Source organism: Stegostoma tigrinum, chromosome 44, assembly GCF_030684315.1.
Source record: "Stegostoma tigrinum isolate sSteTig4 chromosome 44, sSteTig4.hap1, whole genome shotgun sequence".
Lineage (NCBI taxonomy): Eukaryota > Metazoa > Chordata > Chondrichthyes > Orectolobiformes > Stegostomatidae > Stegostoma > Stegostoma tigrinum.
The window spans coordinates 12,638,251-12,653,501 of NC_081397.1; the positions used below are offsets into that span (position 1 = coordinate 12,638,251).

A 15,251-nucleotide genomic window follows, 5' to 3' on the forward strand; every position below is an offset into this window, starting at 1 on the left:
AAGGATGCAGGGATTCTGATAAAATGGACAACAAACCAATGGGTGGGATGTGAAATGGGTGCAGGGGCAGTGAAAGTTCTGGTTTAATTTACGTTAAACTGAATCTTACGTATGTGAAATATAAGGCTGGAGTTCTGTCTTTTCAGGGAAGGCATGTTAAGAACTGTTTTATTCATTCTTGCATTTTAGCAAATGTTAGTTTGTTTGGCACAAAAATAGGGGGAGTTGTATGATGGAGAATTCTGTTCCCATAACTTGCTTCTGTGCTTCACACGAATATACAGAAAAGCTTACATGTCAGATCAGCCACTGCATTTACTTGTTTGTCATAGTCATAGCATTTTACAGCTTGGAAACAGGCCCTTTGGTCAACATGGACGAGTTGGTCCAGACCACCTAATTTAATCTAGTCCCATTTACCAGAATTTGACCTTTATCCCTCTAAACCCTTCCTTATTCATATACACTTTCAGATGCTTTTGAAATACAGTAATTGTACCGGCCTCCACAACCTCCTCTGGCAGCTCATTCCAGGCATGCACGATCCTCTGAAAAAGGTTGCATCTTGGTCACTTATTAACCACCTCACACCTTAAAACTGTACCCCCACCAGCCCCAGTTTTTGGATTTTGCCACCCGAGGGAAAAGACCTTGATACTCACCATATCCATCTCCCTCATGATTTTCTAAACCTCTAGAGAAGGTCACTTCAGCTGCCGAGGTTCCAGGGTTGAACGAAACAATAGCCCCAACCTATTCAACCTCTCCGAACAGCTCAAATCCTCAACCCTGGCAACATCCTTGTCAATCTTTTCTGAGCCATTTCTCGTTTCACAACATCCTTTGTGTAGCAGGGAGACCAGAATTACACACAGTATTGCAAGAGTGGCCAAACAGATGTCCTGTCCAGATGCAACATGACCTCCCAACTCCCATACTCCATGCACTGACCAATACAGACAGGCATACCAAATACCTTCTTCACTATCCCATCTACTTACAACTCCACTTTCAAGGAACTATTAATCTGCACTACAACGCCTCTTTGTTCAGGAACATTCCCCATCATGGTGTGCAAGTTCTGACCTGATTTGGCTTTCTGAAAAAAAAGCACCTCACAATTATTTGATGAAAACTCCATCTGCCACTCATTTGAGTTCATTCCACAAATTAACAGTTTCTCCAATTCCATACTAAATTGTTACGACTTTCAAATCTCAATTGTCTAAATATAAAAATAAAAGAGAATTGCAAATGAAATAAAGCTCCTGGGTGGATTCATTCACTCCCATCTCACCGTTGGGTGCAGGTCTCACATTGACTATTTCCTCGTGATTGTATGTGATATGATACAGTGCCCCCTAGGGAGCATTTCAAACAGTGTAGCATTAAATTGCAAAAGGATATCGAAGCCTGTCATTCACACTCATATTTAGTATCCTGTATATAAACCACGGCAATCCACTCGATTAAATTCTACCCATAAGCATTGGTATCAGTCATCCTAGAATGGAATCGCCAGAACCATCGATTAGATGCTCGTTTGTTTTAAATACTCGTTTCAGCTTATTCATCAAAAAAACCAATGTTGAAATAAAACAAATTGAACAATCTCAAATCTTGAAAAATCAAACATTCAACACAAAATACAGCAGTCAACAACTGCTTAAGTGGTAAACGGGCAGCCTCCATTCCCCCTTCAGAGCCACCACAACCTTACATTGAGAACGGAGACCCGAGAAGAGGAAAAACAGCACAGGCGGAAGGGCTACCGTACCACAGATAGTTTTATCTGGTCGAATGCATCATGTCAAGGGATACTGAATTGCTTTACGGCTTCCGGGGTTATTATTACCCGATTTCTAAACTTGTTGCTATTCCTCTAACAGTGTCAGATCTTTCCAATACAATTACAGGAAACTACCTCATGGATACATTCCGTCCGGGCGGATTATAGCTCAATAACACTAACAATAATGGCAGGGTGAGTATTGTGTTACCAGTCTCCCAGTAATACAGAGGACATTAAAATTAACTCGGCTGTGGTGAGGGTCCAGTTTCTTTCACTGATGTTGTGGGTGGCTCTTAAAAGAGCCTTTGGGTTGTCAGGTTACAGAACGGCCCCTTCACTTTTTAGTGGCGCCCCCAGCGGCGGTTTTCTTGGGCAGCAGCACGGCCTGGATATTAGGCAGCACCCCGCCCTGAGCGATGGTCACCCCTCCCAGCAGCTTGTTGAGCTCCTCGTCGTTGCGCACGGCCAACTGGAGGTGCCTGGGGATGATGCGGGTCTTCTTGTTGTCCCGGGCCGCGTTACCGGCCAGCTCGAGGATTTCAGCCGTCAGGTACTCGAGCACCGCAGCCAGATAGACCGGCGCTCCGGCACCCACACGCTCAGCATAGTTACCCTTTCTCAGGAGCCTGTGAACACGGCCCACCGGGAACTGCAGCCCAGCCCGGGACGACCGGGACTTCGCCTTCGACCGAGCTTTCCCGCCACCGCCCTTTCCTCTCCCAGACATCGCCACAATCTCACAAACACTTTCACAGAGAATTCTGCAATGCGGCCACATCCCGCCCTCTTATACCTTCGGGAGGAATGGGGGTGCGGCCATTGCTGATTGGTCACATTGTTCAGTATCTCCTCATGTCGTTTCAATGCCCAATCAGATATCTGCTTCCCTCACCAATCCGGAGAGGGCCCGGGGAGGAGGCCGGAAAATCCCGGCGCCAAATCATCAACCGCTTTCTTTCAAACTCGAAAAGCCCGCCAATAGTTTCAAAACGGGAAGAAGTTTTACGAAGAAGAATGCGTTCATATTCCAGATAATTTACTTTTAGAATACAACTGTATATTTCATACAATCTCTCTCTGATTCCCAGGCCTAAGTGAATCGATGTGATTATGATTTTGCTTTTTACCCTGATCCTTAAGAATAAACAGATGGCAGAAAAAGAGCCCGGCGTAAGTTACTCTCTGAACAAATTCATTTTATTTCACATCAGCACCCGGATACATTGATAAAAGCATCGCACTGCTATTTCTTTCCCGTTGAGCGCATGACCGTTTTAAACAATATTGACAATCGCGCTCCCTATTGCACGGGATCAACAATATTTCTACTTTTGCGATGCCAGTCCGCCAGCTGTTCTGCTTTCATCTCGGTTCACTTTGAAATTTTCCCACCGACAGCAGAAAGCCTCATTTATGAGCTTTCTGCAAAACCGCGGGGAGATTTGAAAATAAAACAAAATTCCTCTGCGTGGAAACCGGAGGAAAATGCCGGCGCCAAATCATCAACCGCTTTCTTTCAAACTCGAAAAGCCCGCCAATATGTACAAAACAGTAAGAAGTCAAACAAAGAAAAATGCAAAAGTATTTGAAGTAATTTACTTTTAGATTACACCGACATGCTTCACTCAATCTCAGTCATTCCCTAGCCTCCATACATCTGTATTTATGTTCTTGAAAGGATTGTTTGCTCGAACTTTACGAATAAACGGAAGCAAAAAACAAACCTGCCAAAATCCGTTCCCTGCATAGATACTATTTCACATCAGCACCCGGTGATATTGATAAAAGATAATAAAATGTGAGGCTGGATGAACACAGCAGGCCCAGCAGCATCTCAGGAGCACAAAAGCTGACGTTACGGGCCTAGACCCTTCATCAGAGAGCTCTCTGCTGAAGGGACTCGGCCCGAAACGTCAGCTTTTGTGCTCCTGAGATGCTGCTGGGCCTGCTGTGTTCATCCAGTTTCACATTTTATTATCTTGGATTCTCCAGCATCTGCAGTTCCCATTATCACTGATATTGATAAAATACTCCTTTTTTCAGGTGAGCGTATTAATGCTTTGGACAATATTTTTAAAATCGCCTTTCCTATTGCCCTCGACTGGACTTCTACAATAGTTCCACATTGCCGATGCGAGTCCGGGAGCTATTCTAGTTTCGTTAAGAATCACTTTGAAATTCTCCCATCGGCAGCAGAAAGCACCACATACTGCATTTTGAAAAAAACAAAAATCACAAATCCCGCTGAGATTTGGAATTGAATTGCAATTAAATTGCAGGGGGATTTCAGGGTTCAGAACCCACTGCGATTAGTTTGAAAAATGCTCAAACCCACAAAAGAGGAAAAGGAGTGAATAATTTAATCCTGTATAAGCTCACTCACACTGACATTGCAAATGAATACTTTACACAATTTTTCTGTATTGCATTCTCTCTTCTACTCGAATCTGTCCATTTCTGCACTTGAATAGAATTTTCTGAATTTAGCAACAAGCGGAAATAGCAAAAAAGAGCACCGCATTCTGCGCATATTTTTATTTCACTTTTCAAGTGCACACCGAATATTGATTAAACCTCGCACAATGTCCTTTTGGGTGAACGCGTTCACACTTTAAACAACAGCTTGAAGTTGCCCTCCCCTGTTGTCCTTGACCAGTCGTCAGGCACAATTTCACACTTGCTATCGCAATTCGGCAGCTGCTCTGGCTTTATCTCGGTTCATTGTAAGATTAACAGAACAGCAAGTAGATTGTAAAATCTATTCATGGGATTCGATGTTAACTTTGTTTCCCGGGGTCATCAAGTGTGAAAGAGGAACTTGGAAAAAAAAATGGAAGTTGTTGATAAATGATTCATTGGCGATAATTATGCTCTTTGCAGATACAGGGAAACGAGACAGGGTATGGCTGCAACCTAAAATAAAGGGCAGATGAGGGATGACACATCGAGTTCTAAAACAATTACGTTATTTTTAAAAAGCCGACTGACATTACTAATACATACCGAAAATCATTTGCAAAAAGTTGGTTCAGCTGTTTCAGCGAAGTTGTGGGTGGCTCTGAAAAGAGCCGTTGGGTTTTGGATGTGTTTTCTCAGCACAATGTGGGGTCTCACTTGGAGCTGGTGTACTTGGTCACCGCCTTTGTACCCTCCGACACGGCGTGCTTGGCCAGCTCCCCGGGCAGCAGCAGCCGCACCGCTGTCTGGATCTCCCGGGAGCTGATGGTGCTGCGCTTGTTGTAATGGGCCAGGCGGGAAGCCTCCCCCGCGATACGCTCAAAAATATCGTTGACGAACGAGTTCATGATACTCATGGCCCTGGAAGAGATGCCGGTGTCGGGGTGAACCTGCTTCATCACTTTGTAGATATAGATGGCGTAACTTTCTTTCCTGGACTTTCTCCTCTTCTTACCGCCTTTCGCTGGCGCCTTCTTGATGACTTTCTTGGCGCCCTTCTTGGAAGTTGCCTGCGCTTTCTTCTCATCTGCCATCGTCACGATTACTTTCAGACACAGAATAAGCGAAAACGGCCTCGGAGCTCGCTTTTTATAGCCTGATCACGTCAGCAATGCTAATGAGGGATAAGGGATAAGTCTTGTTCTTGATTGGACAGTTAAAAAGAATGTCAAACATGACATCAGCCTCGCTGTGATTGGTTAGTTTATGGAGACAATGCGGATCTATCAGGATCTTCAATGAAATGCGAGACACAAACCAAATTCTGTACACGGAACAAACTCCGAGCTCACTCGCAAATCAACCGGTTATTGTCAGTTAATGATATCTTGAACACAGTATCTGAGAGATTTTAATTGTGGCAGTGTGTTTTGTTCTACTCAAAGTAATCTTTCTGTGTAATATTATTTTGTTTCATCTCTCTCTGAGTTCCGCAGGACACTTGTGTCATTGAGAGATTCAGGCTTATTGAGGGATAGTTTGTCCAATATCTGTCAGTCTCTCCTATGTGAAAATGCGAGTGCAGTTATCTATCTGTCCCTGTCTGTTTATGCAGTGTGAATGATTATCACTCTCTCACAATCTGTTCCTGTCATACAGTCATAGAGATGTACAGCACTCTTGGGTCCACCTCGACCATAATAATCAGATATCGTAAATTAATCTAGTCCCATTTACCAGCATTTAGCCGATACCACTCTGAACCCTTCCTAATCTTGTGCCCATCCAGAAGCCATTTAAATGTTGTAATTGTCGTATCCTCCACCACGTCCTTTGGCAGTTCAATCCAGTTATGCACCACTCGCTGCGAGCTAATGTTGCCCACCTTAGGTTGCTCTTCAACATTTCACCTCTCCACTTAAACCCATGCCCTCGAGTTATGGATTCCTCTACTCTGGGCAAAAGAACTTGATTATTCACCCTATCCATGCTGCTCATAATTTTATAATCCTCTGGAAGGTCACCACTCGGCCTCCCACACTCCATGGAAAACAAGCCCTGTCTCTACCGTCTTTCACCAAAGTCTCTGACCGTGGCAACAATCTTTTAAACATTTTCTGAACCCTTTCAAGTTTAAAAACCCCTTGCCATTTTAAGGGGACACTGGACCCGAATGCATTTTCTCAGAAGAAACTGAACCAATGTTCTGCACAGTCACAACATGACCTTCCAAACCACACATTCAATGCACGGATCAATAAAGGCAAGTGTATCAAACACCATCTTTACTGACCTGTCTATCTGTAATTCCATTGCAAGGAGCTATGAACCTGCACTCGAAGACCATTTGGGTTGGCTTCCCTGGAGCTTATCTGGAGTCTGCCAGTCCTGCCCTGATTTTCCCTTACAAATAGTTACAATAGTTATGAGTCTGTGCTTTTCTTCAGAGTTGAGGAGGGAAAAGCAATGAACCTTTGCAACTGCTATACTGCAGAGTCTCAACAGCAGTGGTGATATCAAGGGACATCTTTACAATGATACGAGTATTGTTTCGTATTGCATAGTGTCATACATTTCAGAATACTGAAGTAAAGGTATTAATTTAATATGTTATAGCCAAAGGGAAACTGCCATGAACAAATCAACTGCATCGCAGCTGACTGACCACAATATTCCTTGTGCAGGAAAGAAAATTGTCTTATTTACTTCTATTTTATTTTGTGGCTCAGACATTACCCTCGTTGTGTGGGGAGGAAGAAGACAGAATTTTTGTCTTCTATCACGCAGTGGAAAAAACTGCAACAGTCAAACTAAAGAAGAATAAACATTGCTGAACTCTCCTGGCCAACAAAAAAAGAGAGAATATTTACTATCTACCTGATTTGGTCAAATCCTTCTTTCTCCACTGTTTTGACGAATGGCTTTTTATTATGTTCCTTATTTGAGAAAATGGCATCTAATTTTCTAGTGTGTGTGATGTAATACTTCAAAAGGGAGTGTCACGAGGAACATAGGGCTATTTGAATAACATTTAAGCTAATTTGAAAAAAAAGTCCATGATTATAAAGTCCTCTTGCTTAGCACAGAATAAAAGAAAAATCTATTCCCGCTCGATGACAAAATTGACAACTATCCGGTGATAAAGGTTGGGATGGTAGTTCCTCTGCCACCATGATATGTTTATGGAAATTGAATGCTGGCTGAATGGACGTAGAATTGTTGCCTGGTTGTTTCTAACCAGTGCAGACTCAGTGAGTGGCAGGATTGTTTGTGGTGCCGCAGATGTCTATGACTATGTTTTGTGAGTGATAATCATTTTGTATATATCATTTTCTGTTACCTGGAGTTTAAATGGAACTTCATAGCTATTCGTCCTTGCATCACATCTGTAGTTATGGCGTTTGTGTTTTGAACTAATTCTGAATCAGTCAGTACCTGTGCCTGTCAGTCCACCCACACGGAGACAAAGCAAAGTTAATATTACACATCCTTTGACACTTCTTCAGAACAGAGGTTGAACTTCACCACACTCGTTTCTCTTCACAGGTGCTGCCAGACCTGCTGAGTTTTTGCAGCAATTTCTACTTCTGTCTCTGATTTCTATCATCTGCAGTTCCTTGATTTTTCCATTTGTCATGCTTTGACACTGAAAATGCATTTGGAATTCACATCATTTATTTGTTGTGTTTATGTATGGGATTAATATTTATCAAAGGAGCAATTCTGTACTGATCAATTATCGGTAAACTAAACTTAAGTATCATTCATCAATTATTTTGTTGACCCATGGCTGTTGGTGACTGCAGTATTTCCTACATCTGTATTAAACATCTACATCTACATCTACTAAGACTGTTGAAACAATGTAACAGAGTGATCACCTGGATTGTAACTTGAAAAATATGCTTAATAAACATAGATCTAATTCAGTTCCTGACTGAATTCAATTTCTAAAACTGACAGAGGCTGATTGATAAAGACATTTATATATTCACACAGCCATCTCTCCCTGTCTGTTTCTGCAATGTCGATATGTGAGTTTAGTCATCAATCTGTTCATGTTAGTATCTGCCATGTGAATGTCTGAGTGCAGTTATCAGTTTGTACCTGTTGGTTTCATGAGCAGTTCATGAGAATTTTGTCACAAAATTCAACAAATTTTTTTCTTCTGATGGAGTGAACAAATGATATTTAGTTTATGACCACGGCAATTACCATGGATTTAAATACATGGGAATTGGATTTCATCGCTCACATTCCGTTCTATTTGTCTCTTATCATGAGAAGCTAGCTCTCTGATATGAAATGCATGAGAAGAAATAATTTTGAATGTTACATGTGCTGAGGTTTGCAGTGGCTGTTACATGTTTTGCACGTGTCAGGTTTGCGTATGTATTTGCAACCCATTGTAAATCACTGTGTGTGTGTGTGTTGAGAGTGTGTTTGTGTGGTGAGAGTGCAACAGCGAAAAAACACATGCACTCAATAAGCATTCTCTGTCAGGCTTTAACACAGGATGTGTGCATTTAAAAGTCACGTTATTTAATTGTTCTGGCTCTGCCTGAGAGATGTGTTGGTCAAACACGATTAATACAATCCTGCTCAGTTACTGATGTGAATGTTTCTGTCCATATCTGAACTCATTATCTACTTCACATATGGTTGGTGTAACTATGCAATGGCATGAACTAATTATTCACCTTACAAGGTGCACTAAGCATTCCTTTAGTGATATAGGAAAGCCTCCGGAGACTAATTGACATCTCTATTTGAAGCTTTTCATGAATGCTTTTAGTGATCTTTGTATTTTATTGTGTACGTAGATTTATATATTTCATCGGAATGATCTGAAGAATCTTTAACTAAAAGTATTTCGTAACACTATGAATAATTTGAAAGAAACAACAAATTGCTGCATAATGGTGTTATCTGCTGTTTTCATGAAATTCTAGGCTGACAGTCTTTCTGGGATGATTCGTATCCCTTGCCTTAACTAACTCTGTTCACCGAAAGGGACAACATTCTTTCATTAATGAGATTGGAATCAATCACAACTGTAATTTAATCAATGTCTTTGATCCTGTCATACTTATGTGAACCATAATGCCATTAGTTCATCTGTTTGTTATTACAGGAGTTTACTATGCCCTTCAATGTTTGTTCCAAATCTTCAAACTGTCTCGCACAAACCTTCTTCCATGTGTTGTTTGTGCAAATGCTCCCTTTTGCCTCAGAATAACCTCTTCTCATTTTTAAAAAAGTTCATTCACAGTATCAGGGTGTCACTGCCTAGGCTTGCATTTATTGTCGGCCCCTAATTGCCCAGAGGGCAGTTCAGAGTCAAACACATTGCTGTGGGTCTGGAGTCAAGTCGCATGTAGGCTAGACCAGCTAAGAATGCCAGTTTCATTCCCTCAAGGACATGAGTGAACCAGATGCATTCTTTTTTTCCTGACAATGGATTTATTGTCATCATTACATTCTTAATTCCAGATGTTTTTTTTAATTCAAATTCCACCATCTGCTGGGCCGGTGATTGAAGCCATGTCCCCAGAATGTTGTCTGGTCTCTGCATTAACAGTGCAGTGATACGACCACTAAGTCAATGCCTCCCAGATCTGGTGGTTTTTGTTCAGAACTGAGGAAGTGTACCAGGCCTGAAACGTTAACTTTGATTTCTCATCACAGATGCTGCCAGATCTGCTGAGCTTTTCCAGAATCTTCTGCTTATTAATTGTCTTCCTCAGCCACTGATAACATCTAATGTTTCCTTCCATGTCTGTACCGAGTATCCACTCCATACATGGTTACATTGTTACAAGGACAACTTGAACTATTTATATACCTTGACTGTAACTTTAAAAATGTCCTTCCTCAACATGCATTCAATGCAGTTAGTGAGCATATATTTGTGATGAAGATTCAATTGATCCCTCTTCAAATGCTATGAATAACAATGGGCTTTCAAAGATGAACTTTACTGGAACTGCACTGGTTTATAGACAAAAAGAAACATTTGTATTTTGTTGGTGGCGTTTGACTCTTGGATTGAATGTATGTGTCTGGAAATTGAGCTCAATGCAAGTCTTACCCCTATGACTGTGGAAAGTAAATTCTCCACTCTGACAGTGCTCACATACCTGCTGTTTGGTTGGAGCAGCTGGTCACACGATGCTGTACTGAGGAAATATGACATTGTCTTCGCCCATCAATTATTTGCCTGGAGGAAGAAAGAAGAGAATTCTCCTGTAAATTAACATCCAACGATTTTGAAAATATTAAAACTGATCAAGGCAACTGATCAAGACATGAGGTCAGGGCAGAGAGGTAGTTGGGAAGATAAGTGAGTGCTACTTAAGTACTTACCTCGAAGCCAGCGGGTGCTTTTTGCAGCGGAGAGCAGCGCGAGCCGGGCGGGCGTGAGGTCAGGGCAGAGAGGCAGTTGGGAAGATAAGTGAGTGCTACTTAAGTACTGACCTCGAAGCCAGCGGGTCCTTTTTGCAGCGGAGAGCGGCGCGAGCCGGGCGGACGTGAGGTCAGGGCAGAGAGGCAGTTGGGAAGATAAGTGAGTGCTACTTAAGTACTGACCTCGAAGCCAGCGGGTCCTTTTTGCAGCGGAGTGCTGTTTAAGTAGGTGTGTTCTCAGCCGCAGGTCCTACATGGTAGGGCCTGCCTCCCACCCTCCTCCTCTAACCTAATTAAGAGTCCACAGACTCACAGCAAACACACAAGGGCTGAGGGAAGTGCCTGGTGAGTAAAGTGCGAGTTTTCGGTGAAGAGGCTCAGTGAGGAGATTACACCACTGTTGAAGACTGTGCAGGCATGATTGCCAAGCTGATTCAAAGTGCTGCATGCATGATGTGGGAGATCAGGGACACTGATGATGTTTCTGGCTCCTATAGCTATGGTAAGTGTGTACACATTCAGCTTCTGAAGGAAGTTTTTGCAGCACTGACAAAAGAACTCAGGCTCATCAGAGAGAATGAGAATTTTCAGGACAGGACCTTCAGCAAGGTCACTACACCGAGGATACCTGAAGAGAGAAGGGGGCTGTCGATGACAAAAGAAGACATGAATGAAGTACAAGAGACCCCAGGGGAAGCACCTATTGTAATCAGGCTGTCTGTCTTGGAAACTGCCGAGACAGACAACACTGCCAGTCCGAGAGGTGGGCAGGTCTGCGAGTCAGAAATTGCTGTAGAGGCAGAGCTGAGAAGTCAGACATCACGGAGAGCTGTGGTAATAGGGGACTCCATTGTGAGAGGGACTGACAAGGGTTTCTGTGGCAACAGGCGAGATTTGAGGATGGTGTGTTACCTTCCTGGTGCCAGGATCCAGGACGTCACTGACAGAGGGCAGAGAATCCTCGAGGGTGAAGGTGAAGAACCAGAGGTGGTGGTGCATGTCGGCACTAATGACGTCGGGAAGAAAAGGAGGAGCATTCTACAGCGGGACTTCAGAGAACTCGGAAGAAGGCTGAAAAGCAGGACTTCCAGGGTAGTTATCTCTGGTTTGCTTCCAGTTCTTCGGGCTGGAGAGGGCAGGAACAGAGAGATAATGGACCTGAACATGTGGCTGTGGGACTGGTGTTGGAAGCAAGGATTTAAATTCTTGGATCACTGGGGTATGTTTTGGGGTTAGAATAAATTGTACAGGAGGGATGGTTTGCATCTTGATAATCGGGGGACCAGCTTTCTGGCAGGCAGGTTTGCCACTGCGACACAGGTGTGTTTAAACTCAGTCATGGGGGGGAGGGGCCAAGCTGGAAATTTAAGAAAGAAGTTAAAGGCAAAGTGAGAATAAGAGAGGTTAAGAAGGACAACAGAATCAACAGAGCAGAAAACTCAAGAAGGGATTGTACAGTATGGCCAAGTGAAATAGGGATTGATAGGAAGGGTGAGGGGAGAAACAAATTAAAAATATTATATATGAATACACGAAGCATAAGAAATAAGGCGGATGAGCTTGAGGCTCAGTTGGAAGTTGGCAAGTATGATGTTGTGGGGATAAGTGAGACGTGGCTTCAAGTGGACAGGGGCTGGGAAATGAATATTCAAGGCTATACGTGCTATCGAAAGGACAGACTGGTGGGCAGAGGGGGTAGGGTAGCCCTGTTGGTGAGGAATGATATTCGGTCCCTTGCAAGGGGGGACATAGAGTCAGGAGATGTAGAGTCAGTGTGGATAGAGCTGAGAAATTCTAAGGGTAGAAAGATCCTAATGGGAGTTATCTACAGACCCCCAAACAGTAGTCAGGAGGTAGGGTGCAGGTTGAATCAAGAGTTGAAATTGGCCTGTCACAAAGGTATCACTACAGTTGTTATGGGAGATTTCAACATGCGGGTAGACTGGGAGAATCAGGATGGTACTGGACCCCAAGAAAGGGAGTTTGTAGAGTGCCTCCGAGATGGATTCTTAGAACAGCTTGTACTGGACCCTACCAGGGAGGAGGCAATTCCGGATCTGGTGTTGTGCAATGAACCGGATTTGATCAGGGACCTCCAAGTAAAGGAGCCATTAGGAGGTAGTGACCATAAAATGATAAGTTTTAATCTGCAGTTTGAGAGGGAGAAGGGAGAATCGGAAGTGTCAGTATTGCAGTTGAATAAAGGGAACTATGGAGCTATGAGGAAGGAGCTGGCCAAAGTTCAGTGGTTCAATACCCTAGCAGGGATGGCAGTGGAACAACAATGGCAGGTATTTCTGGATATAATGCAGAAGGTGCAGGATCAGTTCATACCAAAGAGGAAGAAAGATACAAAGGAGGCGGGGGCAGCCATGGCCGACGAGGGAAGTTAAGGACTCGATAAAAATAAAAGAGAAGAAGTGTAACATAGCAAAGATGAGTGGGAAGCCGGAGAACTGGGAAGCTTTTAAAGAGCAACAGTGGATAACTAAAAAGGCAATACACAGAGGAAAAAATGAGCTATGAAGGAAAACTAGCCAAAAATATAAAGGAGGATAGTAAAAGCTTTTTTAGGTATGTGAAAAGAAAAAAAATGCTTCCGACTAAAATTGGGCCCTTGAAGTCAGAAACGGGTGAATTTATTATGGGGAACAAGGAAATGGCAAATGAGTTGAATAGGTACTTTGGATCTGTCTTCACTAGGGAAGACGCAAGCAATCTCCCAGATGCAGTAGTGGCTGAAGGACCGAGGGTAATGGACGAAATGAAGAGTATTTATATTAGGCAGGAAATGGTGTTGGATAGACTGTTAGGTCTGAAGGCTCACAAGTCCCCGGGACCTGATGGTGTGCATCCCAGGGTACTTAAGGAGGTGGGCTCTAGAAATTGTGGACGCGTTGGTAATTATTTTCCAAGGTTCTATAGATGCAGGATCAGTTCCTGCGGATTGGAGGGTGGCAAATGTATTCCCACTTTTCAAGAAAGGAGGGAGAGAGAAAACAGGAAATTGCAGACCGGTTAGCTTGACGTCAGTGGTGGGAAAGATGCTGGAGTCAATTATAAAAGATGAAATTACGACTCATTTGGATAGCAGTAAGAGAATAGGTCAGAGTCAGTGTGGATTTACGAAGGGGAAATTGTGCTGGACTAATCTTCTGGAATTTTTTGAGGATGTATCTATGAAGATGGATAAGGGAGAGCCCACGGATGTAGTGTACCTGGACTTTCAGAAAGCCTTTGATAAAGTCCCGCAGAGGAGATTAGTGAGCGAGATTAGGACACATGGTATTGGGGGCAAAATACTGAGTTGGATTGAAAATTGGCTGGCTGACAGGAAGCAAAGAGTAGTGATAAACGGGTCCCTTTCAGAATGGCAGACAGTGACCAGTGGGGTACCACAAGGTTCGGTGCTGGGACCGCAGCGGTTTACGAAATATATTAATGATATAGACAAAAGCATTAAAGGTAATATTAGCAAATTTGCTGATGACACAAAGTTGGGTGGCAGTGTGAAATGTGAGGAGGATCTTATTAGAATACAGGTGACTTGGACAGGCTAGGTGAGTGGACGGATGCATGGCAGATGCAGTTTAATGTGGATAAATGTGTGGTTATCCACTTTGGTGGCAAGAACAGAAAGGCAGATTAGTATCTCAACGGAGTCAAGTTAGGTAAAGGGGAAGCACAACGAGATCGAGGTGTTCTTGTACATCAGTCAATGAAAGCAAGCATGCAGGTGTAGCAGGTAGTGAAGAAAGCTAATAGCATGCTGGCCTTCATCACAAGAGAAATTGAGTACAGCAGCAACGAGGTCCTTCTGCAGCTGTACAGGGCCCTGGTGAGACCGCACCTGGAGTATTGTGTGCAGTTTCGGTCTCCAAATTTGAGTAAGGACATTCTGGCTATTGAGGGTGTGCAGCATAGGTTCACAAGGTCAATTCCCAGAATGGCAGGACTATCGTATGTTGAAAGATTGGAGCGACTGGGCTTGTCTCCACTTGAGTTTAGGAGGATGAGAGGGGATCTGATTGACACGTATAAGATTATTAAGGGATTGGACAATCTGGAGGCAGGAAACATGTTTCCGTTGATGGGGGAGTCCAGAACCAGAGGACACAGTTTAAAAATAAGAGGTAGGGCATTTAGAACAGAATTGAGGAAAAACTTCTTCACCCAGAGAGTGGTGGATATATGGAATGCTCTGCCCCAGAAGCCAGTGGAGGCCAACTCTCTGGATGCTTTCAAGAAAGAGATAGACGGAGCTCTTAAAGATAGTGGAATCAAGGGTTATGGGGATAAGGCAGGAACAGGATACTGATTGTGGATGATCAGCCATGATCATAATCAATGGTAGTGCTGGCTCGAAGGGCCGAATGGCCTACTCCTGCACCCATTGTCCATTAATTAATACTCATCATACTTCCTTGTTTTGAAGCCAACAATTCAAACAGAGAAGAGTTGGCTCCATAATTTACCTGAGCTCCTTCTCGTCTCTTTCTTTGTGCGAAATTCTAAAACAATTTACTAAGATACAAAAGGAAACCAACACCTGTACCGTCGATGATTTGAATGCTTACACAGTTCAATGCCGAGCTCCCAATACACTACCTCTTTAAGGGAAGAACAACAGGCACTATTTCAAACAAAAGCAATATGA

The 15,251-nt window shown here is 43.2% G+C and overlaps 3 protein-coding genes across 3 annotated transcripts in view; 1 reads left to right on the plus strand and 2 right to left on the minus strand.

The window, feature by feature from the left end:
- The window catches only part of LOC132207190 (histone H3-like), a 913,943-nt gene that overhangs the window by 671,916 nt on the left and 226,776 nt on the right, over positions 1-15,251 (plus strand). The window lies entirely within an intron of this gene.
- LOC132207202 (late histone H2A.2.2-like) lies at positions 1,725-3,682 on the minus strand. Its single transcript, XM_059642433.1, has one exon. It carries the CDS (start codon positions 2,568-2,570, stop codon positions 2,127-2,129), a length of 444 nt encoding a protein of 147 aa, XP_059498416.1. The 5' UTR covers positions 2,571-3,682; the 3' UTR covers positions 1,725-2,126.
- On the minus strand, positions 3,742-5,429 carry LOC132207220 (late histone H2B.L4-like). Its single transcript, XM_059642451.1, has one exon. It carries the CDS (start codon positions 5,281-5,283, stop codon positions 4,903-4,905), a length of 381 nt encoding a protein of 126 aa, XP_059498434.1. The 5' UTR covers positions 5,284-5,429; the 3' UTR covers positions 3,742-4,902.

Bases quoted from the DNA above. Each gene is read 5' to 3' on its own strand.
- LOC132207220 (XM_059642451.1), bottom strand. From the start codon at position 5,283: ATGGCAGATGAGAAGAAAGCGCAGGCAACTTCCAAGAAGGGCGCCAAG.
- LOC132207202 (XM_059642433.1), bottom strand. From the start codon at position 2,570: ATGTGGCCGCATTGCAGAATTCTCTGTGAAAGTGTTTGTGAGATTGTG.